General features: G+C 38.0%; 1 protein-coding gene across 5 annotated transcripts in view; it reads right to left on the bottom strand.

The window, feature by feature from the left end:
• LOC136979446 (protein lin-54 homolog) overlaps window positions 1-23361 on the bottom strand; it is a 168863-nt gene that overhangs the window by 39900 nt on the left and 105602 nt on the right. For 4 of the 5 annotated variants that reach the window (XM_067275455.1, XM_067275452.1, XM_067275453.1 and 1 more), the window contains exon 10: window positions 2816-2910. In XM_067275455.1, the coding sequence (XP_067131556.1) occupies window positions 2816-2910 (95 nt within the window). Of the gene's footprint in view, window positions 1-702; window positions 1400-2815; window positions 2911-23361 lie in introns of those variants that run through there. The other variant, XM_067275456.1, reaches the window with a different exon arrangement.

Here is a 23361-nt window from a genome sequence, read left to right as displayed (position 1 = left end):
CTCACAAATTTATTTTTCTCTCATTTTAAAGTTTTGATTTTATCTAAATTTATTTCACATACTGCTAAATTACAATGTTTTGCCATTACATAATTTTCATATTTGTATTTTATTGCTCTAATATGTTCTGTTACTTTCATAGATAATAATCTCTCCATTTCTCTCACATATATCTTTGGTATATCCCATGAACATTCCAACTTATATACTGTTTTCCTTTTTAAATTTACTTTTATTCATTATCATCTTTTAAAGTATAATTTTTCATACCTTCTGTGTATTACGATCCCTAAATATTTTTTGAATTTTTGAAAAAATTAATTGTTATAATAAAATTTTTTAAATATACAATTTTGTTTATTTTTACATTTATTTTTATTCTTTATATTTAAAATATTTTCAATCCACTTATCTAATATTTTTTAGGGTATTCATTCAATATAAACCTTTTTAAAATATTTTAATCCATTTTTTTTAGGTTTCTTCTGTAGTTCTTTTTAATACTTTTTATATATACATTTTTAAAATATTCATTTTTATGTATTGTGGAGTATGCAAATAATAATTAACAACTTTACTGACATTTCAAGGTTTTTTCATATTTTTGTATTTCAAAATAACTAGCAGAAACCTGTCAAAATCAATGATATTGATTTCGACAATGATCAATGATTCAATTAAAATACAGTGAACTTATTAAAATTTGGTGTTCTACACAAAAATCATCAGCACAGCAAGTGCTTTCTGAGCTGTTTGTAGGTGATTTGCATCTACCTGTTCTCTGGTACCATGAGGCACATCCCATAGTCCTCTCTCTCTCTCAATGGCTTCTTTCAATTTTGAAACCAGATTCCAAGTGGTCAATTTAGCATTGTTAAGGCTAACCAACTTCAATTGGCAGGATTCTGGATTAATGGTGAAAGTAGTATTGGCCCATCTAATAGCAATCTCATTGGCTATTATAAAACTCTTAAGCTATCAGCAGTTGAATGTTCAAGTTTATTCTACATTTTAGTTGGTAGATTTGTCAAGAAAGCCATCAATTCGCATTAAGTAACAAACTGGACAGTCAGATTCACATTTTGGTCTCAACACGAAGTAATAGTAAATAAAAACAGATCAGTGCTAAAAGTTGATAGGTGGCAGTGTAGTCAATATTGACAAAACTAATTTATTGAAAAGTAATAAAAAATGTCTTAAGGCATTAATTAAGGCATAATTAGCAAACAAAGCAAAATATCACAGTAATGGAGTGCAACAGGATGTTCGAGCAGTTAAGAAAATCTAAATCACAATGGCTTCCAAGTGCCCGACATGTTTGTCAATGTCTTCCTGTTGACCTAACATTTCATCTTTGCTACTAAACTATACCTGAACAATTGCACCTAAATCAGAGTTGCTGTAAAAGGTAATAAACACACTCAAATAACCTTGAAGAAACAGCAAAAACTTAATAACTAAAATGTTTTTGGACATTTTTAACAATCGTCTTCAAGTAGAATATGTAGTGGAATGCCACAACGGTAATTTGGATAATAATATTCTAGAATACAAATTCAGATTTTACCATCTGAATGTTAAGATATTGTAAAACAAACATAAATTTGAAAATATTCAAAAAATGATCGCAAATAAATAAAATGAAATAAAATAAAAGAAGACATAAAAATAAATCAATAAATATACAGTGAAACATTAAAATTAATTAAATACAAAATATTATTAAACAATAACCCATATCTATTAAATCAAATAATGTAAACAGTCCATACCATAGCCATCACAAAGTTTTGCGTTATTGAAGTAGAGGGTTCGCAAAAGAGAACCTTCAAGCTGCTGACAGAGAGTTAATGTCCTTATAAATGATAGAATATCCCATACATGCCACACTAATTTACTCTTTGTTAGTAATTCCTTTATGTTTTTGTTGAGGTTTGAGAGTTTTAGTTATTCTGTTTAGCTGATGGTCTTGCAATGATTTTTCTCTTTTGTTCAGAATAATTTACTCATTCCTGTATATTCTGTATCTGCAGTTTCCAAAGTACAAGTTGAAAAAGGTTTTACAATTGCTTGACGTGTTTGCCTATTAGACTTAACATTTTATCTTTACCACATTTGAACTATTGTACCTTTTTCTAATCACTCTTCAACAGTATCATTTACAAGTTAAGAATTTTAATTTGATACCCAAACCATATTTTTTAGTCCCAGCCATCTACTCTAAGTCAGAAAACTGAAACCCTCTTTCAATTAATATATAGATTATTTTATTCCTGAAATGGTGCATTTACCATTATCAAGTATATTTTGCAATCTTCTCTAATCTGTGAATCCCAGTGTAGTTAAAATTGGGATCTTGTCCACTAAAAAAATCCTTTAAAGTGACTTTTTAATCATCTCAGTCCTGAAAATTTTTTCTTGCACAGAACAAAATAAGTGAAAATCAGTGATAAGTGCTATATGAAGATATGCATTATTTTGGTAAAATATAATTCTTCATCTTTGGTTTAATGCAGGAAATTTTTGAGAAATTAATTCTTTAGACATCTAATCTAGTAATACTTGTCACATGTTGAACTCCAGCAAAGTAGTCTGTTATTTTTAAAGAACTTTCAGTTGTTTTCACATTTAACGTGAACTATTTGGGGCAAATGATTTATAGGATATATTTCAATATTCTTGTACTTAAGAAGTGTATTTTTCAAGAAAATGAAAAGCTCAAATTTTTTGAAAAAATATTTAGAATCTTCTAGTAATTGTTATCAACTGTTTGAAAAACTACAGAAACATATTAACCAAAATAATTAAAACTTACCTCATAACATTCACAATAATTCTTTAAACAACCTGAGCGTTTGCAGTTACAACCCTTTGTATGCCTTCTTTCATGATCACCATCTTTACCTTTCCCTAAAATTTAAATAAAAATTGTTGTATTTCATGATTAATTTTTCTGTAAAGAAATGTTAATATTGATTTCTTCACAACACCTTTTTAAAGTTTGGATAAAATCTAAATAAAAGCACTAAATCGCATTTTGAAAACTAAATATTTGAGTTATGATGGGCTACAAAGAACAACCTCTAAATAATAACTGAAATGTGATTTTTTAAATACAGTGGGTGGTCGGTTAACGAACATAATCCGCTGCAAGACTTTGTTCGCTATACAAATTGTTCGTTAACCGATTATCGATTTAACATAGGTTTTTATGAGAATTTGATTAATTCGTTCTGGAAATCCCCAAAAAATAAAAAATATATACTTTCTTACTACGTTTATTTATATGTAATAATAAAAATATATACATACACAGTCTTACATTTTTATTAGTCATGTTTTTTCCATTTGTGGGGGTTAAAGAATCTGTCTAATGTCGATTGCTTTTCCCTCTTCTTCAGGATTTTTCAGAAGTAATTAATAGCATTGTAATTGTAGATATCCCCAAGCCTATTAACCTCACCCTGGTTTGAATGCCATTCTAAGATGTTGTTCTGACATCCTCTCACTTCTTCAAAAGATCTTTAATAGCAGATATCGGCATTAGTCCTCTTTTTCAGAATAAAACATATCTCATCGAGTTTCTTGGCGTTCTTCTGTTGTCAGATCCATTTCGGGTTCCATTATGAGCTCTTCGATGTTCTTTATTTCTCAGATGTGATTTTGATACTCCTTTAGCTGTTTGAGTCTTCTTGATTATACTGTATCTTTCTTAGATAAGATTGAACTTCACCCTACTGTAGACCTGTTCAGCCATACTGCCTAGCATTAATGAGACATTAATGAGAGAAAATGGTCAAGCTGAAGCATAGCCTGAGGAGAAAAGTGGAGAAGATAGAGAGAGGAACGGAGTGGGGTGAGAGCGAGAAAAGGGAGAGGGATCTCATGAATGCCGGCACGGGGACCGTTTATTGAGTAGCTAAAGGATACATACAGTAAATAACAGTATAAACAAATAGATACAGGTATACAGGATTATCCCAATAAGTCCAAATTAAACATGGCGTTAATGAAATGATTCGAACAGATGAAACCCATGGAGAAACAGTTTATAGATGGGTCAGTAGAAGATGGACATAGCGAACACAACAGCTGGTAGTTTAACTGAGAATTTTGATGGCGTTCAGATACTTTATTAGTTCATGATAGATGTCCTTGTGCTTTAGAAGAGTGTCCGGAGTGCAAGGCCACGCTGTGGCCGTGGCTAAAGCAGCGGTGATAAGAGGTTTCCTTGCATGGTCGTTAGGGATTGCAATTGCTGGATCCCTCATCCAGCAATCCAGCTGGATCCCTCATCCAGCAATCCAGCTGGATCCAGCGCATTCTTCGGCCTGCTGGATCCAGCACCAAGTGCTGGATCCAACGCTGCGGATCCGCAAATACTCAATTAACTTGTTAAATAATTGCGAAAAAGTCTACGTCGTCGCGTTGCCGCTTTGCTAACTACTAGACTGCTACTAATTACTTACTCACTACTTTACTAACACTAATAATTAAATTACTCATAAATAAACTATACCTTAATCAATCCAGCAAAATTTAATAAAATAATAACGTACTCAATCGCTTTTAACGATCTTCCTCAGTTACAAAAAAATACATTAACTATAGAACATAAAATGTGTTTCGAATAAATATAAAAAGAATAGTGCTTAATTACATCCCATTTTTTTTAAACGAGATACATAGATGTACTGCCAGGTCTGATAATTTTCATATTGTATGCCGACGTAATCCCACTGTTTTCAAACTTTTAAGAAACGATAAAAAGAAATAGGATCGGAATTCAACAACGAGTATATATTCGGTGCCTTTACACAACCAACGTTTCAATTCCAAGCTTGTTTATGTGGGTGCAACGATGCGCAGTTTAAAACAAAGGCCCAAGAGCACAAATATACAATCAGTAAGAACCTTGACAACACTGCGCTGGCATCATACACAAGACAGAAGGATGTTAACGTCTAATGGGATCAAGCGACAATTATAAAAACGACGACAAATAGGCAAACGGTCAAACATCTTGAGAGATTGGAAATCTGCAAGGCGCACATGACAACTAGTTGTATAAACCATAGAGATGCGGACTCATTGTCTACCATGTGGAGATCCTTTTACATTAATTAATGTTATTAACGGACAATGCTGGTTTCATTGGATCTTATATAGGCTACAGAGTGTTTTTTTTAAACTGACGGTACTCAGAGACATCTGTAGAGCAATCTAACAGCCGAACTGTCGCCAAAATTGGGAGAGTGACTAAGGACGACATGGGAAAGAGATTCCACGAAGAAAAAAGTAGTACCCAAATTTTTCGGTAGGGGTGGATTTGGCGCTGTTGTAGCAAAACAGCTAAGAATCTGCATAAAATCCAGCTGCAATTAACAAATACACGAATGAATAATCAGACAGAGGCTTCAGTGTAATAACGAAAGTTTAATTAATCAGCAAATAACCTTCTCCCTTCTTCAATGTGATCACCGTCCTGCTGGACAACTCATTGCATCCTGAACACCGTGTTTTCTATGGCCGAACGTAACATGGCTTCCGCAGGAATGTTCATCACAGTTCGAGAAATGTTGTCCTTCAAAGTCATCAAGTTTGGGACACTACTAAGATAGACCTTGGACTTTAAGTAACCCCACAGGAAAAAGTAACATGGGGTTAGATCCGGGGAGCGAGGCGGCCATGCAAGTGGAAAAAAGCGACTGATGACCCTTTCTTCAGTGAAGTGCTGGTAGCTTTTTCGCTACAACAGCGCCAAATCCTCCTCTACCGGCGAATTTAGGTACTACTTTTTTCTTCGCGGAATCTCTTTTCCATGTCGTCCTTAGTCACTCTCCCAAATTTGGCGACAGTCCGGCTGCTAGATTGCTCTACAGATGTTTCTGAGTACCGTCAGTTAAAAAAAAAACACCCTGTATATATTTTTTCCGCTATTTATTTTGTTTATTTATCTATATTTTGTCCGTTTGGGCGTTTTCCGTTAATTTTCATATTTATTCCGAACACATTTTATGTTCTATATTTAATGTTCTATTTTTTTTGTAACCGAGGAAGATCGTTAAAAACGATTGAAAACGTTATTATTTTATTAAATTTTGCTGGATTGATAAAGGTGTAGTTTATTTAACTTATTCTACTTCCAGTACATAGTTTTACATACCTATAAATAACTACAGACTAATATGTAGAGCTATATATATGAAAACTGGTAAGACTGATAGCCACTTAGCCACTGATTATCCGTCCTTACATTATTATAATATATTAATATAAATTAATCAGTAGAATTACCTTTGCTATTATTTAACTTAGATTATAATTATAATGTAATCTTAACTAAACATTTAAAGTTAATTATTTCTATCTCAAATGTTAAACCGAACCAAAGTTAATTTTACTACCTAAGTGTGTAAGAAGTTTTACTGATTTATAGTGACCAGTCTAAATAATAAAAGCTTTTAAAGTATTTTTTTTAAATGTTTTATTTCATTAAAAAAACATAAATTGCAGGATAGATAGATAGATAGATAGATAACATTTTATTGCACCAAAACTACATCCACGCTGGATCGCGCTGGATCCAGCTGGAATGATTTCAATCCAGCAAAAATCCAGCTGGATTCAAAACACTGCTGGATTGCAATCCCTAATGGTTGTACAGGGAACAGTTAAAGAGAAGATGTAAGCTATCCTGTCTTTGGCCCAGGGGACACGAGCATAGACCAGTGCCTTTACTTAAGAACCTCGCCAGGTAGCTATGCAGGTCCCATGACATGTTAGGACTTGAGTGAGTTCATAAGATGGAATTATATATTTTTGTTTCATCCTTTCAGTTATGGAGGGTAAGAAGCTGTAAACGGTTCTTCCAGTATCACTATTGTCCCAATGCTTTTGCCAACAATCGACGGTGTAGCTGTGAACTTTGTCTGCCAGCCAGCTAATGGGGATTTCAGCATAAGAGAATGTGCATAAGTTGATGATGGCTTTCTTGGCTAGCAAGTCCGCCTGCGTGTTCCCCTTGTTGCCTGTGTGCCCTTTGATCCAACAGAGAGTGATGTCGTGACGGGAGTTGCTGAGTGCACTGATGGTATCACGCATGATTGGGAGTTTAGTGTTTTTATTTAGCACTTGATGAAGGGCAACTTTGCTATCAGTATAGATGATGATTCTTTTGCCGTTGAGAGTACTGGGGGTGCTTCCTGTGTAGTTGATTGCTTTCAGAATCGCAAGCGATTCTGCTTGATTGTTCGAGCAGTGGTTTTCCATTCGGAAGTAATGTTGGTGTATGGTCTTATCAGTCCGGTCATACACAACAAACAAACCCCCTGTGCCCAGCTCAGAGTGGGAACCATCTGTATATATCCTTATGCCATTGTGGTTGGGGGGAGGGCTCCATCCAAGATAATGTTACAGTTGGGCTCAGAGGCAGGGTGCGAGTAGGTGGTTTCCTTGTCAATGTCTAGGCCTTTGTCTGTCAGGAATTTTGTCAGCTGAGGGATATAGTCTCCCTCTATCAGAGGGGCTACTTTCTTACTGTATTGTTCGGTAGTGATTTCTCCATTCACTAATCTTTTAAAGTTATGAAGAAGGAACTTTCCTGTTATGTGTAAGTCAATTGGCTTTAGATTTGCAATGGTGAGCAGACCATCGGTTGGGGCTGTTTTATAAGCTTGGGTAATAAAAATAGTGGCTAGTCTCTGCAGAGATAGAAGTTTTTTGCTAATATGAACGTTTTTGACCCTGTGGCCCCAAACCTCGCAGCCGTAGGATGCTATTTGTTGGATGATAGCAATGTAGGTCGTCCTTCTAGCCCTGAAACCCAGACCCCATTTGTTTCTGGAGATGGTGGCAAGGGCATGAGTGACCTCAGCTGCTTTCTCGTAGGTTTTTAGGATGTGCTCCTTCCACAGTAACCTATTATCAATAATTAATCCAGTAGTTCCCAACCTTCTCTAGGATGCGGAACACTTTTGTGAGCAATTTTCTTTAGCGGAACACTTACCTAAGTTAATATGAAATACATAAGCTTGTCATCAGTTATTTTATTAGAATTGAGCAGTTATAATTCAAAATCTCTACTCATATTATTAACGCCAATTCTAAGACAGGAAAAAATATACCTAAATAACTTTAATGGGAAACTTGTGCCTGATGTTTTTTACATATTTCATTCAATTTTTATCATTGCCTTTATCTTATTCGAAACAGTAGTACACTTCATAAGTACGAGTTGTACATATATATTTAAGTTTATGAAAATTTTATGATTTCAATTTTTTAATATTCGGTGGCTAGAATACGATTGTACACTTTCCGATTTGCAACTAAATCTGTGGAACACTTGGGAGATGCTTACGGAACACCAGTGTTTCGCGGAACACCGGTTGGGAACCACTGGATTAATCCTAGGTACTTGATGGACATAGTGTGGATTATTTTTTGATTCATAATTTTAACAGACGGTGGTTTCTGTAAAGGGTTCCCTTTTGGGAAAAGAATGCAGTTACACTTTTTGTAGTTTATTTGAAGGTATGTTTTGTCACTCCAGTTTTGAATTTTTACTAAGAGAGTGTTCATTTTATCTTGCAGGATTTCTTGGTTTGTGTGACACATCATTATGACAGTGTCATCTGCGTATCCTTGAATTACTATATTGAGTGGTTCACCTTCTTGAATATTTAAAAGACTGTTGTAGAGTATATTCCACATTAAAGGACCTGATTTTGAGCCCTGAGGGCAACCTCTATTAACCGACCTGTTATAGACTAGTTTCTTTCCGTAGTAGTAACTTGCCTCTCTGTCAGTAAGGTAACTTCTGGTGATTCTGTAGATGTTGTTTGGGCAGTTGGACTTGCCTAGCTGGTTCAGGATCATTGGCCACCATGCGTGGTCGAATGCTCCTTTGAAGTCAATAGCGACTAAAATAGTGTGTTTTCCTTCTTTTTTAGCCATAGTAATGTAATCTACCAGATTATCTAGTGCATTTACAGTGCTTTTCTGTTACATGAAACCAAACTGCAGGGGATGGAAGTAATTTGGTTGTACAGGTGAGTTCTTATCCTATTACTTATCAGACCATCTAGAGTTTTACCCAGGAATGATAGAAGAGAGATTGGCCTGAAATCAGTTAGAGCTTTTGGGGTTTTGTTGCGGTTTTTTGGGATCAGTTTTACTGAGGCTTGTTTCCAGCTGGTTGGGAAATGCCCAATTTCAAGACACTTATTAAGTAAGACCTGGAATGTGGTTGAGAGAGCATCCATTGCCTCCCTGGCCATTTTCCATGTGATGAAATCAGGTTCAGGGGCCTTATTCCTTTTAATATTTGTGATTTCCCTCTGTATCTCTTTAGCTGTAAATGGCTGGTTGTTATGATCACCTCTATAATTTCTAGCAAACTCCCTTATAATTTGTTGGTATTCTGTGTCCTCCGTTGGATTATCCTGTGGGAAGAGCTCTTCCAAAATATGATGACAGGTGTCATAAATGGAGGTGGTGTAGGAGCCACTCCCATTCTCAATGGTGGGCGGAAGGTTACTAGCTTTCCCTTTATGCCTGATAGTATAGTAGGGGACAGACCAAGGGTTGTCCCCACAATTGCTTGTACAGTATTTTCTCCAGGATTTAGTCCTGCTTATGTTAATTTGTTGCTTATACTGTTTATAACACTCTATATATTCAGTCCTTCTCTGCTCTTCAAGAAGGGGGTTATTCTCCCTCCTAAATTTCCGCTTACGCCTCCTTACTTCTTTTCTCTTCTTCTTTAAGTCATTATCCCACCAGGGGGCGTCAACTTTTTGGACTGTTATTCTTGTTGATAGAAACAGTGCCTCATGGATGGTGTGTGTTAGATTCAAAGTAACGTTATCAAGATCTTCGTTCGAACTGATGTCTACGAGTGGGTGTGGTCTCCAAAGACTGTGAAGTCGTTGTCTAAAAAGATCTCAGTTCGTCCTGTTTATTATTTTGAAGTTAGTCTAAATCCATCCACTTTTAATGGTTGTCAGAATGTAGCGATGGTCACTGGCTGATGTAATATCCATGGTGCTGCAGTCTACACTCTGATTTAGGAGGGTGGGGTTTCCCAGACCCACATCTATCCAGCTTTCGCCGTTACTGGTGGAGAACGTTGGGAGCGGGCTGTCGTTGAGGGAGGTGAGGTCGTAGGCTGTCATGAATTCACACAGAAGGTAACCCCTTGGGTCCTCTACAGGGTTATGCCACAGGTGGGATTTGGCATTAAAATCGCCCAGCAAGTGCACTGAGTTATTGTAGAGGCTGTTTAAAGTGATGCCTAGCTGGTCAAGGGCGTCATTCAGGTCCTCATCCAGGAAGCAATAAAACGAGATAACATAAAGGATGCCTTGACTAGTTTCCATCTTAATGGTAAAGTAATACTTGTTCGAATGCTGCGTCATAAGGTATGCAAGAATATCCTTGTTATATATAACCAGTCCAGTTTTGATGGGATTACCTGGGTCTATAGCGGTGAGGATCCTACCATGTCCCAGCATGGCAACTTTTTCCCTGAATATGTAGGGTTCCTGAATAGCCAGAATATCCACGTTTAGTTGTTGGGCCATTTGAAGGGCATCCGAAGAAGCTGCTTTAGACCTCTGCAGGTTTATTTGCAGGATATTGAGCGTATCCTTATTAAAATTGTGTTGTTGGTTGTTACTAGCCATGATGGTACTTGACGGAACAGGGGTTAGGTAAAAGACCGTGATGCAGCCATTATGTGTATTGAGTTATCCTGACCTGATTTGCCTTATACCGCTGCAGCACCGGGCAGCTCTTATCAAAGGCATTATGGTCTATCATCAGTGCCTTGTTTTCTGGTACATTTTTGTTATATTGCTTGCAGTTGGTGCATACAGGGTCTTACCTTAGATTTGGGCACTCTTTGAACTTGTGCTTTTTGGTGCAATGGGTGCAGTGCTGTTTTTCGGTGCATTTGTGGGACGTATGTCCGAATCCTGTGCAGTTGTAGCATCTGATAATGGCTAGATAGTCATCAATCCTTATTGATGTCAAGCCCAGGTATAATCTTTTACTTTTTATAAGAGCGTTTCTCAGGTCTGGACGGACATTCAAGACAATGTGCCTTCTCTGAGAGCCCTGTTTTGGTCGGAAGCTATGGGATATTGTTGTGCTTTCCTTAAATTCATCCTCAGGGATGACTTCCGCTAGCTGATTATTTTGAACATAGTGTCAGTGAAGAGGTCTTCATCCTTCACTTCATTAGTAATATTGAAAAGTATCACTTTCGGGACTTTTTTCTGTTTTTCTACTATTTTGATTTTGTCAGTAAGGGCTTCATGTGATTTCACCACACTGATCAGGGCGTGTAGATCCTTTTCCTTGTGGGTCTGTATTTTTAGGTCTCCACTAGAGAGTGGATGGATGGATTTGATCTTGACACCTAGACGCTTAGGGTCAACATGCGCTTGAAGAAGATCAAGCATTTCCTCCGAGACGCGGGCTGGTTCCTTTGGGTTCTTTACAGCCGTGATGATGACTTCGTAACTCTCGTTCTTAGGATTTTTGACTCCTTCGAGCACAGCTGAATTCGCCGCAATTAGTTTCGTAGTGCTACTAGTTGGGCCTAGATTGCATTGAACTATGGTAGCACAGGACATTACTTGGGGGTGTTGATCTGGGCAGGATTGAGCTTTCAACTTTTTGCGAAGCTCTAAGACAATTCCATAAATCTGATTGGCAGCTACATGCATCTGTGTAGCTGCCTCCCTTTCGTTTTAACAGAAACATTGGAATTGGTTGGGATATTATCCATAATGATCAATTGTTTTTTGATATTGTCTATGAGGGTTTCTTCAATGGAGCTGGTAACAGGAACCACACTAGGGACCTCGACTTCCACTTCATCGTCAGATGGGGGCACATCACGGCAACACACTGTGGACAAGAAGGAAACAAGCTGGGCTGTACAGAAGAGCTGGCTCACTTGATCCAAATAACACAGAAAAGCAGTTTGGCAAGATGTCAGACGGCAACCACCGTCCACCAAAACGGGGTGGTGAAGTTCACAGATGGATAGAGCACCTTGAGATGCCCAGTAGAAGCCAAAGCCAAAAGAATTAACCAAAGGTGCCACCAGGAGCCGGAAACGCCGAGCAGCACAAAGAACGCCAAACAGCTAGACAGAAACTGACACACGCCAGATAGCTAGAATACGCGCTGGTCGGCTGACACGCGCCGGTCGGTTAAACACCGCGCCACACAGCGAGCACGTGGTCCTTTGTTTAACGGTAAAGAATTAAAGTTCAATAACTTCACCAATAAATAACATACATGGACGAAAATACATACACACAAACTACTAACCAAGGGCTAACTAAAACTGTTGACAAAGTTACCCGAATGCACAAGGGGGGCCCGATGGGGGCCAAACAAAGTGAAAAGTTATGGACGACCGTAACTTCAGAACAAATGATTGGAGAATAAAAAGTAAACACTTACGGAATCCACTATACTTCCTCTAACCGACGATATAAAGAAAACACTTGTAAACGCAAGTAACCCAAAGAAATCGCGGTCAGAACAGGAGCACACAAAACCACGACTGACGACAATGGCAACTAGACGCCACCTCCATGCTGCCTAGCAACATCAGACATCTTCTGCCCACTCTCTACCTTTGTTGTTATACTCTCACCTTTCAAAAATAAAAACTGATGCAAGACTTAACGAGTGCCCACCTGAATACTATAAAAGAATTGTTTCTGTCAGAAACATAATAGGGGAATTACAAGAGCTTCGAAGTTCAGAGGAATACTATCCAATCAGTATATACTGGGTTGAGTGTTGATGTTGATATCTCCTGTACTCTGAAAAGTTTTGAATTATTGCCCGAAGACAAAGGAAGACCAATTGGTATTCATTATTTTACATTGCTTCTTGTTGTGTTTGTTCTGTGAGGTGTCCGTTGTCCGAACATAAAAATCTTTTGTGAAAGTGTCCGATTTCTTCTTTAACCAATCACCCACTGTATTTAAAAACAATTCATTTGGTATTAGTATAAGAAAATATTCTTGTTAGTCAATTGAAAGCTTTCGATCTTATAGTTGTAATGATATAATTAACGTTCCACCGAACGTTTTTTGCAACTTGTCCGTTTTTCACCTGATGAAGAACTTTTATGTTTGAAAACGTTTGTGACAATTTTATTTATATGATATAACGCACCATTTTTGGTTTTCCGTGGACATTATCGTTTATTTATCATGGTGTGCAGTTGATGTTTTACTTTGGTAGCGATGCCAACTACTCCTTATTATAGAATGATATAATTAACTTAAACATGAGACAATTTTGTATCAAATAATTATAGATTTCTTTTATTGCTGAAAATATTATATAAATAATAATAAAAATAACTGTCTTATAAAATAGTTTCTATTACCATTATAAGTCTTATTTTACTCTGACTCTGCCAAACTACAGATACTCTACTGCAGCAGTTCCCAACTTACTTTTATTGTGGAACCCTTTTCACCTCAACTTTCCAGCAACTTCATCCTGTAGCTGACAAAGCAAGAACACCTATGTGTAAGCTGGAAAAGGCCGCACAAGCCCTGCTCACTCCCAACCTTGAGAGGTATCCTTATACAGTTGCTAACTCAGTAGAGCTTATAACCCTTTTGAAGGATGTCACCTCCCCCAATATATCACTGTCTTGGATTTAAGTCCCTCTACCCCTCTATTGAGCTTCCTCCAGCCTTTTGTGCACTCAGGGACATCCTATTTCATATTGTTGATGATGACACCTTACATCACCACTTACTGGAGATGTCCCACTTAATATGTTATAATTCATTTTTTCAGTTTAATGGTGTAGTCTTCACTTGGAAGAGACATCCCCGTGGGGAGTCCTGTATCAGGGGACCTACGTGAAATGGTAGTAAGACAGAGAGCAAACTCCTTCCATAGTTCCTCCACAACATCTTTTTATACATAGATGGTACATAGGAGATACCATCATTTTTTGAAGAACAGTACTAGATTTGACAGCCTTTGGCGACACTATTAATGATAATTTATGTTCAAGAAGTGGAACAAGCTAACCCCACAGAGGTCCACTTCCTGAACATAAATATTAGAGTGAAGGGGTCAGGCATCCACACATTGGCATTCCAGAAACCAAGTTCAATGTCTATGTACTGTACATACCAGTGGGGTCAGGTGACCCTTTTCTGTATAAGATTGCAGCATACAAGGATTTAATAAAGAGGGATTTACCCATTCATTTACTCCACAAGCTCTTGTCGCTGAATTAATGTTTATGCAGTGATAGGTACCTAGTTTACATCATGCTAAATGCTTCTTAAGGAGGTCAGATTACAGGAGCATTGCATGGAGATACAACATGCAAGAAACACCACAGCCCTCACCACATATGCTGCTGATCTGGACATCGTAGCGGACTTTAACCGAGCGAGGCTCACCCTCGCTTCATCCCCACAGAACACCTAGAAGGTTGAAGACCGTACACATATTTAAATCCAGTTTCATCTCCACCTGCATTAATTATAAAAAGGAGTTGGTTTTGTCGATAGCCTGACAGGTGCTGATTGACACTAACCTTTAAGTGTTAAGCTTTGCTTGCCATCTGAATGTGCATGCGCAACATGATGTTTAAATATTTCTCATGTGTCGGATTCAAACGATTTATTAAATGTTCACATTCCAAAAGCTTTAACATTCCATCATACATTCTTTTACACCTGAATAAAAACTCAGGGGAGTTCGAACACATCAGGTGTGAATTTTTCTTTTGTTTGTTTTTTCATTGCACACTGGTCATTGGTTCATAGAGTATGTTACTGACTATACCCCAGTATTGTGTGTTGTTGATGAAAATATTGTTATGGAAACAAGTGATATGACAGCATACACACAACGATTATATCTGCTTCAAGTTTTGTGATGATGTACTAAGCATGGATGTAAATCATTCATTTCTGATGTCCATTTCAACTGTTGGCATGATTTACCTGCCTTAGTGGTCTGTGGCTGGAATGCTTCATAAATATCAAGGTTAAGTCAGTGGTGTGGGATTGCAGTAGCCATACTTGGACAATTGCTGCTTTGACCACCGACAGCCAAGGGAGACTGTGACATATTTTTTGAATGTGAGCCTCCGCCTAACTCACAAGTGTGGAATTTGTTAACCTGAGTAACATCCGAGCTGGTTACATTTGGATCATGTTGTCACCACAGTTCAATCTCCATAGATATGGATTCAGTCATTCTTGGCTCCATTTTTTCCCACAGACCTCGCTGACATGGATGATTCTACCAGGAGCAGATGCTCCAGCTGAAATAGCTCTGTGGTTCATCAGAATTACCGAGCTCTCTCACACAGCAAAGCGATGACTGGTGAGTTGTTTGTTGTTATGATTATGATTATAATGGGTTAAGTGAAATATACTCGGTTAACACCAGTGGCTGTGTACTATGCCTGACCAAAGTCAAGGCATAGTAACCAAAACAGAAATTAAAGAAGTGTATCAGTGTGTGTGTCTGTATTCAGGAATTTTCTCACAATATGACATGTATTCAATATAGTGGCCTTCTGTAGTGTGATGTATGTGTTTCTATTCAATTGTAATGTGCCCAGGCTTTTGTGTACTGTGTGCGGTATGACACCTGTACAGGAGAGAACAACAGGTACAACAAGCACCCTATCCATCTTCCACAGATGCCTTATTTCCTGGCCAGTTCTGTGTACTTGCTGACTTTCTCAGTTCATGTGTTTTGTACATTGTGAGTGTTTGGAATGAATATATCTATAATGTATGTGATTTTATTGTGTTTGTCAATGAGTGTGATGTCTGGTCTGTTGTGGTAAATTGTTTTATCTGTGATTATGGCTCTGTCATAGTACATTTTGTGCGTGTTGTTTTCCAATACAGTCTGTGGAATGTATTTGTAGTATGGCTCGTGGATGTCTACTAATTTGTGTTTCTTTACAAGCTCTTGGTGTATTATATTTGCTACTTGATTATGTCTGTGTAAATAATCTGTTTGTGCCAAGAGCTTGCAACCAGAGGTGATGTGTTGTATAGTTTCTGGCATGACGTGACATTTTCTGCATGTGTCATTTGTGAGTGTTGTATCTTTGAGTATGTGTTTTCTGTAGTTTTTAGTATTTATGACCTGATCCTGTATGGCGATCATGAATCCTTCCGTCTCCCCAAAGAGGCATCCCCGTGCTAACCAGCTGTTTGACGCAGTTTTGTCAACAAAATCCTGGGCCAGATCATAAGGATGCCTGCCATGGAGTGCCTTTCGAGCCCACGATTGCTTAATGGTGTCTGTGCTTTTTATATGTTGCGTTGTGTCCATATGATGTGAGTGTAAGTTTAATAGAAAGACAATCTTCACCCGTGATTACCGGTACAAATAAATTCCAAAACAGTCTCTTCAACCTTAAAATTCCCGGTACATAAGACGACAGTTAACACATAAACTAACGTTTTCGATCCTCCACCGAGGTCTTCGTCAGGTTCGTTGATCATGGAATGCGAAAAGAATCGAACGCTTTCGAAATTCAAAAAAAATCGAATATCCCCGCGTGCAGTAATGACGAATGCTACATCGTAAATTTAATAGACAGGAATAAAACATGATTACCACTGCGGATGTATCTCAGAGGCATATCGCCACGCGTACGATAATACGTTACTTTCCTTGAAATTAATACATTTCCCCGATTTGGTAGCCTTGTAAATCTCAAGAGTCTCCAAAGCCCTGATGTGGTCCGTCTTAAACGACTTCTTAATGAGTCTGGTGTTATCGAAGTCTGCTCTTATATCGGGGTCCGTAGCGTACGTCGACAGGGCGGTGGTGTGTCTTTTTTTGGCCACATCATATCTATGCTCAGAAACCCTTTTTTGAACAGATCTCTTGGTAGACCCAATGTATACCAGGTCCCTTTGGAACCTGTGATCTCTTATCGGGATACTATACACCCCTGGTGCCCTTAACATATCTGATTTGTCTTTAGCGTTTCTGAGAAGCGAGTAGATAGATCGCGTCCTCGAGTATGCCAACTCGGTGCCCTTCCTTAGCGCTATTTCCTTGTACAGGGAATGCAGACGTTTGTTGTATTGTACAACCGTGCGTTGGTGTTGGTCGGGATTCAAATTAGACTCACTCCGCACCGCGGAGGCGTGTCGCGCTGTACTTGTATCAAGGAAATTACGGGCTAAACTACGGATAAGGTTACCTCCGTACCCATGACTAGCGGCAATGTCTTCAATGTGTTTGAGCTCCGTGATCATATCTTCTCTTTTAGAATTATGGGTGAATGCCCTACTAACTAACAGGCTTAAACAGGGCGGTGGTCGCGTCACCAGATACACCCAGGCTTTTTGCTTTTGCGAAAACGCACAAGCCTACACCGGCACTCAGACCAATACTGGATAAAGCTAGAGCCCCCACTAGAATTCTGGAGAACAAGTTACACTTCATATTAGCTAGACATCTAGAAGATTATTCTCTAACGGTGAAGAACTCCAGAGAGCTGGTCGACGAGTTGAAAAGTACACAGATAACTGAGAACGCGCACGTCACGGTGTTTGATTTTCAGGCTCTGTATCCATCCATCAAACTCCAACCTTGCTTCTGCGCCCTTAGGGACGTCTTACTATCCAAGTACAACGTTCCAGCACACCGCAAGCATGTACTTGAGCTCACGCATCTAATGTGCTACAATTCGCTGTTTAGGTTCGGCAATACCACATATCTACAAAAGAGGGGAGTACCCATGGGGAGCCCTATTTCGGGCGACCTATGCGAATTAGTGTTACGGCGGTTAGAGAGGGAAGTCATTTCCAGGTTCACACCTGATATTATTTTGTACCGTAGGTACGTGGATGACGTGATTATCATATGGAGGAACGAGCCGAAGGTTGATGATTTTTTGCACAGCGTAAATGACAACCCGTATGGCCTAACGCTCAAACTTGATCAACTATCAGACACCAGAGTGCACTTTTTAGACGTCACCATTCAACTCAATATGAACAATATTGAGACGCGGGTGTACTACAAACCCGGCTACCTGCCTATATACATACCCGCTGGGTCTGAAGATCCATATCCATACAAGATAGCGGCGTTCAGGGCGTTAGTTAGTAGGGCATTCACCCATAATTCTAAAAGAGAAGATATGATCACGGAGCTTAAACACATTGAAGACATTGCCGCTAGTCATGGGTACGGAGGTAACCTTATCCGTAGTTTAGCCCGTAATTTCCTTGATACAAGTACAGCGCGACACGCCTCCGCGGTGCGGAGTGAGTCTAATTTGAATCCCGACCAACACCAACGCACGGTTGTACAATACAACAAACGTCTGCATTCCCTGTACAAGGAAATAGCGCTAAGGAAGGGCACCGAGTTGGCATACTCGAGGACGCGATCTATCTACTCGCTTCTCAGAAACGCTAAAGACAAATCAGATATGTTAAGGGCACCAGGGGTGTATAGTATCCCGATAAGAGATCACAGGTTCCAAAGGGACCTGGTATACATTGGGTCTACCAAGAGATCTGTTCAAAAAAGGGTTTCTGAGCATAGATATGATGTGGCCAAAAAAAGACACACCACCGCCCTGTCGACGTACGCTACGGACCCCGATATAAGAGCAGACTTCGATAACACCAGACTCATTAAGAAGTCGTTTAAGACGGACCACATCAGGGCTTTGGAGACTCTTGAGATTTACAAGGCTACCAAATCGGGGAAATGTATTAATTTCAAGGAAAGTAACGTATTATCGTACGCGTGGCGATATGCCTCTGAGATACATCCGCAGTGGTAATCATGTTTTATTCCTGTCTATTAAATTTACGATGTAGCATTCGTCATTACTGCACGCGGGGATATTCGATTTTTTTTGAATTTCGAAAGCGTTCGATTCTTTTCGCATTCCATGATCAACGAACCTGACGAAGACCTCGGTGGAGGATCGAAAACGTTAGTTTATGTGTTAACTGTCGTCTTATGTACCGGGAATTTTAAGGTTGAAGAGACTGTTTTGGAATGTAAGTTTAATGAGTGTGTTATTTGAATCTGCTAGAGTTACTGCTTTATGTAATTGTGATGTTTCTTGTTTTTTGTAGAAAAACTCTCGCAGTGACTGTATTTGTTTGTAGTGAAGGTTAACTATGTCAATCAGGCCACGTCCACCATCTTTACGTGGAAGGGTTAATCTTTCTGTGGCGGATTTAGGATGATGTTGTTTATGCTTAGTAAGTGTAGTTCTTGTTTTCCTTTGGAGTTGCTCAAGATCTGTGTGAGTCCAATGTATAACTCCAAAAGAATATGTGAGTACTGGGATGACATATGTGTTTATTGCTTTAACTGTGTGTTTTGCATTTAACTGTGTTCTGAGAATAGCATTTAACCTACTTTGGTATTCTTTAATTAATCTTTGCTTTATTTGTGCATGTTCTGTTAGTTTGGCCTGTTGGAATCCTAAATACTTGTAGAACTCGCCCTCTTCCATGGATTCAATAACGTCTCCATTTCCAAGTGCAAAATCTTCTTTCTTCAGGATTCCTTTTTCTATGTGAAGTGTTTTGCATTTATCTAGGCCAAATTCCATTTGTATGTCCTTGGTGTATGAATGTGTGATTTGTAGGAGTTGATGAAGTTGTTTTTGTGTGGATGCATAAAGTTTTATGTCATCCATGTACATGAGATGTGACAGTGTATACTGTGTTGTTTTTTCATGCCTGATATTGTAGCCATATTGTGTGTTGTTTAACATGTTGGATAATGGATTCAAGGCTAGGCAGAACCAGAGAGGACTCAAGGAATCTCCTTGAAAAATTCCTCGCCTAATAAAGATTTGGTTTGTTTGTATAGAAGTGTTATGAACCCTGAGATGTAGTGTTGTTCTCCAGTGCTGCATAGTGTTTTGAAAGAATGTAATGAATGATGGATGTATTTTGTACATGTGTAGAATATGTAGCAGCCAACTGTGTGGAACACTGTCGAATGCTTTTCTGTAGTCTATATATGCCATGTGTATGTTTCTGTGTTGTTTGTGTGCTTGCCGTAGAATGACTGAATCTATGAGTAACTGTTCTTTGCATCCCTTGTGATTTCTACGGCAACCTTTTTGTTGTTCTGTTAGAATGTCGTGTTCTTCAACATGTTTGTATATTTTGTTTGCAATACAGGATGTCAATAATTTGTAGAGTGTTGGAAGACATGTAATTGGTCTGTATTGTGTGGGGTCTGTGGTATTGTTGTTTTTAGGTTTCATGTAGGTGATGCCCTGAGTAAGAAAATTTGATCATGTCTTGTGGATTGATGATGATGTGTGTTAGGTGTTTAGCTAGTTCCTGGTGCAGTGATGTAAACTTTTTGTACCAGAAATTGTGAATGTTGTCTACACCAGGTGTCTTCCAGTTGTGTGTTCTGTTAACAGTGTATTGGAAATCATGTATGCTTATTTCAACACAGGGCATAGTTGGTATGTTGTGTAAGTTTCTGTTCTCCTCCTCGATCCAGCCTGCTTCAGCATTGTGCGTGACAGCACTGGACCAAAGAGAAGACCAATATGTTGTGAGTTCTTCTTCTGTTGGTGTGCCACTGTGCTGTGTATCAGTGTTTGCTTTGTTATTAATTTGTCTGTAAAAGAGTTTTTCATTGTTTGTAAATAATTTATTTTGTTGTTTTCGTAGTGTACATGTTTTGTATCGTTTGAGTCTACGTGCTTTGGCAGCAAGTTTTTGTTTTAGTGTATCAATGTATTCTGTAATGTGTGTGTTGTGACTGTTCATGTTTTGTGTGTGTTTTTATTTTCTTGAAAATGTTTTTGAGCTGTTTCCTTAATTTAGGTGTTATGTTGTTTTTAGTGTATTGTGTCAGCCTGCCTAATTGCTGTCTAATGTCATTTATTTGTGTTTCTATTCTTCTCTGCCAGGCAGGCTTGTGATAGAATTGTGTTTTCTGTGTATTTGTCTGTGATTGTACTTTCAGTCCATGTTGTGTCACTACTGTGACTGCCCCAGCATAAACTAATGTATGAATGTCTGAGAGTGTAGAAATTGAATGAATGTAGTGTGGTAGTAAGTGAGTGTTTACATAATTTAGTGTTTTTCCTACTTCCTTCGACGTGTTGATTTTTGGTATTCGTGGTCTTTGTGTGGGATCTGTGCCTGTATATTTAGTGAGTGTTTCCTGAAATATAAGTGAGAGCGTATTAACTAAATCCATGTCTATGTTATCAGTGATGGATGAGGAAGTGTCTGTAGTATCATTAGTGGTAATTGTTGTATGTGTGTTATTATCAATGCTTGTTGCTGGATTATCCTGACAGGTTACATGATCTTCATTAATGTTAGATGTTTCTGTCTGTTGATGTATTTGATCAGCAACCTGTTGTTTGATAAGTTCAAGTGTTGTTTGTGGAATAAGGTTGTTGTGTATAATTGTTCTTTTTTGATCAACAACCCTTTGTTCGGTGACAGTGAGATGAGGATACTGTTGTGTGAATCTAAGGTGTAGTTGTTGTCTGTATGCTGTCATGTTTGTTTCGAGTTTTGTGATCGTGTAGTAAGTACGGATGATAAACTCATTCATTTCTACAGTCCATTTCATCCGTTGGCGTGGTTTTCCAGCCTTTGTGGTCTGTGGATGCATTGCCACAGAAACACCAAGGCTGGGTTGGTTCCTCACATCTGTTGAGGGCATTGCAGTAGCCATGCTTGGGCCGGTGCTGCTTTCGCCACCAGTAACCAAGGGAGACTGTGGCCTATTTTTCGAACGTGAGCCTCTGCCTAACTCACGAACGCAGACCTTGTTAACCCGGGCGACGTCCGAGCCGGTATCACATTTAGATCTGGTTACTACTATGATACATATCTCCGCAGAATGTGGGTGTGTGGTCACTCTTAGCTTCATTTCTCCCCATAGACCTTACTGGCATAGGTGTCCCTACCAGGAGCTTGTGCTCCAGCCTGCATTGCCCTATGGATCAGTAAAATTACTGGGCTCTCCCACCACGACCAGGTGGTGACCATGGGAGAGTTGTTATTATTATTGTTATTGTTGTGTGTTGTTGTTGTTGTGTTATTATTATTATTATTATTATTATAATTATTATTGTGTTGGTGGAGTGTTTCTTACACTGCATATATACCAGTGCTAGGGAAAGTAAAGCATAACTACAAAAAGAAATGTTTTGTTTATGTGCTGTTTGTGTATATGTTTAAGAATTTCCTAATTATGTGTTTAGTATGGCAGTCTTCTGTAGTATTGTGTATCACATTTACATTTAACAGTATCATACAGATCTATTTTTTATCACATCACAGAAAAATATAAAACCAGTAGAACATTTACAGCATGAAAGTTTCACCCATTTTAAAAGAAAAAAATGTCAAGATATTTTATATCAATGATGAACTAGAATTAGAATTTTTGCGATAATTTAGTATATAAGCTCTTATTTTTATATATATGTCACTGTGAAAGACCAAAATTAGAGAATGTCGAGATTCTCTGGTGAATGTTGACACATACGAAAGACTGTCGGTGAAAGACCGAATATTTGATTATATTATTAATGTTACGTTAGGTTAGGTTAAGTTAAGGTTTGTTTTAGATTAGGTTAGGTTAGGTAAAACATGTCCCTGAGAGAAGCACCGCAACTAATTCAAGAAGTGGAAGGCAAGGATATACACGTAATTGCAAAAAAAAACTGTTCCATGACTAAATGCTAGGAACAATATTTTTATTCAACATTCACATCAGTACATGCTGAATATCGATGTAAGTGAGAAATAATGATATTTAGCAAATATTTCGTACATACATGAAATGACTGTGTGAATGCTGACATTCACCAGATATCAGTCTTTCACAGTAACATATGTCTATAAACCAAAAAATAACAGAGTAAAAAACATGATTTAACACAGTATGTGTTAATGCATTAATGTACAACAAATTTAAAAATTTATAATAAAAAAAAACATAGTGAAGACAATAGAATAAAAAACAAAAATTTAAATAATATTGTATAAAGTATTGAAAAAAATATATAAAAAGTGTCAAATATTCACTATTTGAAGCAGAAATATATGTTGATAAACTTTGACGGGTTGCTTCACCATAACAATCAACTCCTCTCCCAGCTAAGTAATTTGAGACGTAGTGTAAATAATGGCAATAACTTCTCCCCTGCTCTAGCTTAGAAAGTGATTGTCATATATTAATTCATTAACACATACCATGTTAAATCATGTTTTTTACTCTCTGTTATTTTTTGGTTTTAACTGTAATTCATTCATTTTTTAGGGATTTTGTCAATTA

Source organism: Centruroides vittatus, unplaced genomic scaffold (assembly GCF_030686945.1).
Source record: "Centruroides vittatus isolate TY-2023 unplaced genomic scaffold, ASM3068694v2 contig_620, whole genome shotgun sequence".
Taxonomy (NCBI): Eukaryota; Metazoa; Arthropoda; class Arachnida; order Scorpiones; family Buthidae; genus Centruroides; species Centruroides vittatus.
This window is presented reverse-complemented; position numbering and strand designations above follow the sequence as displayed.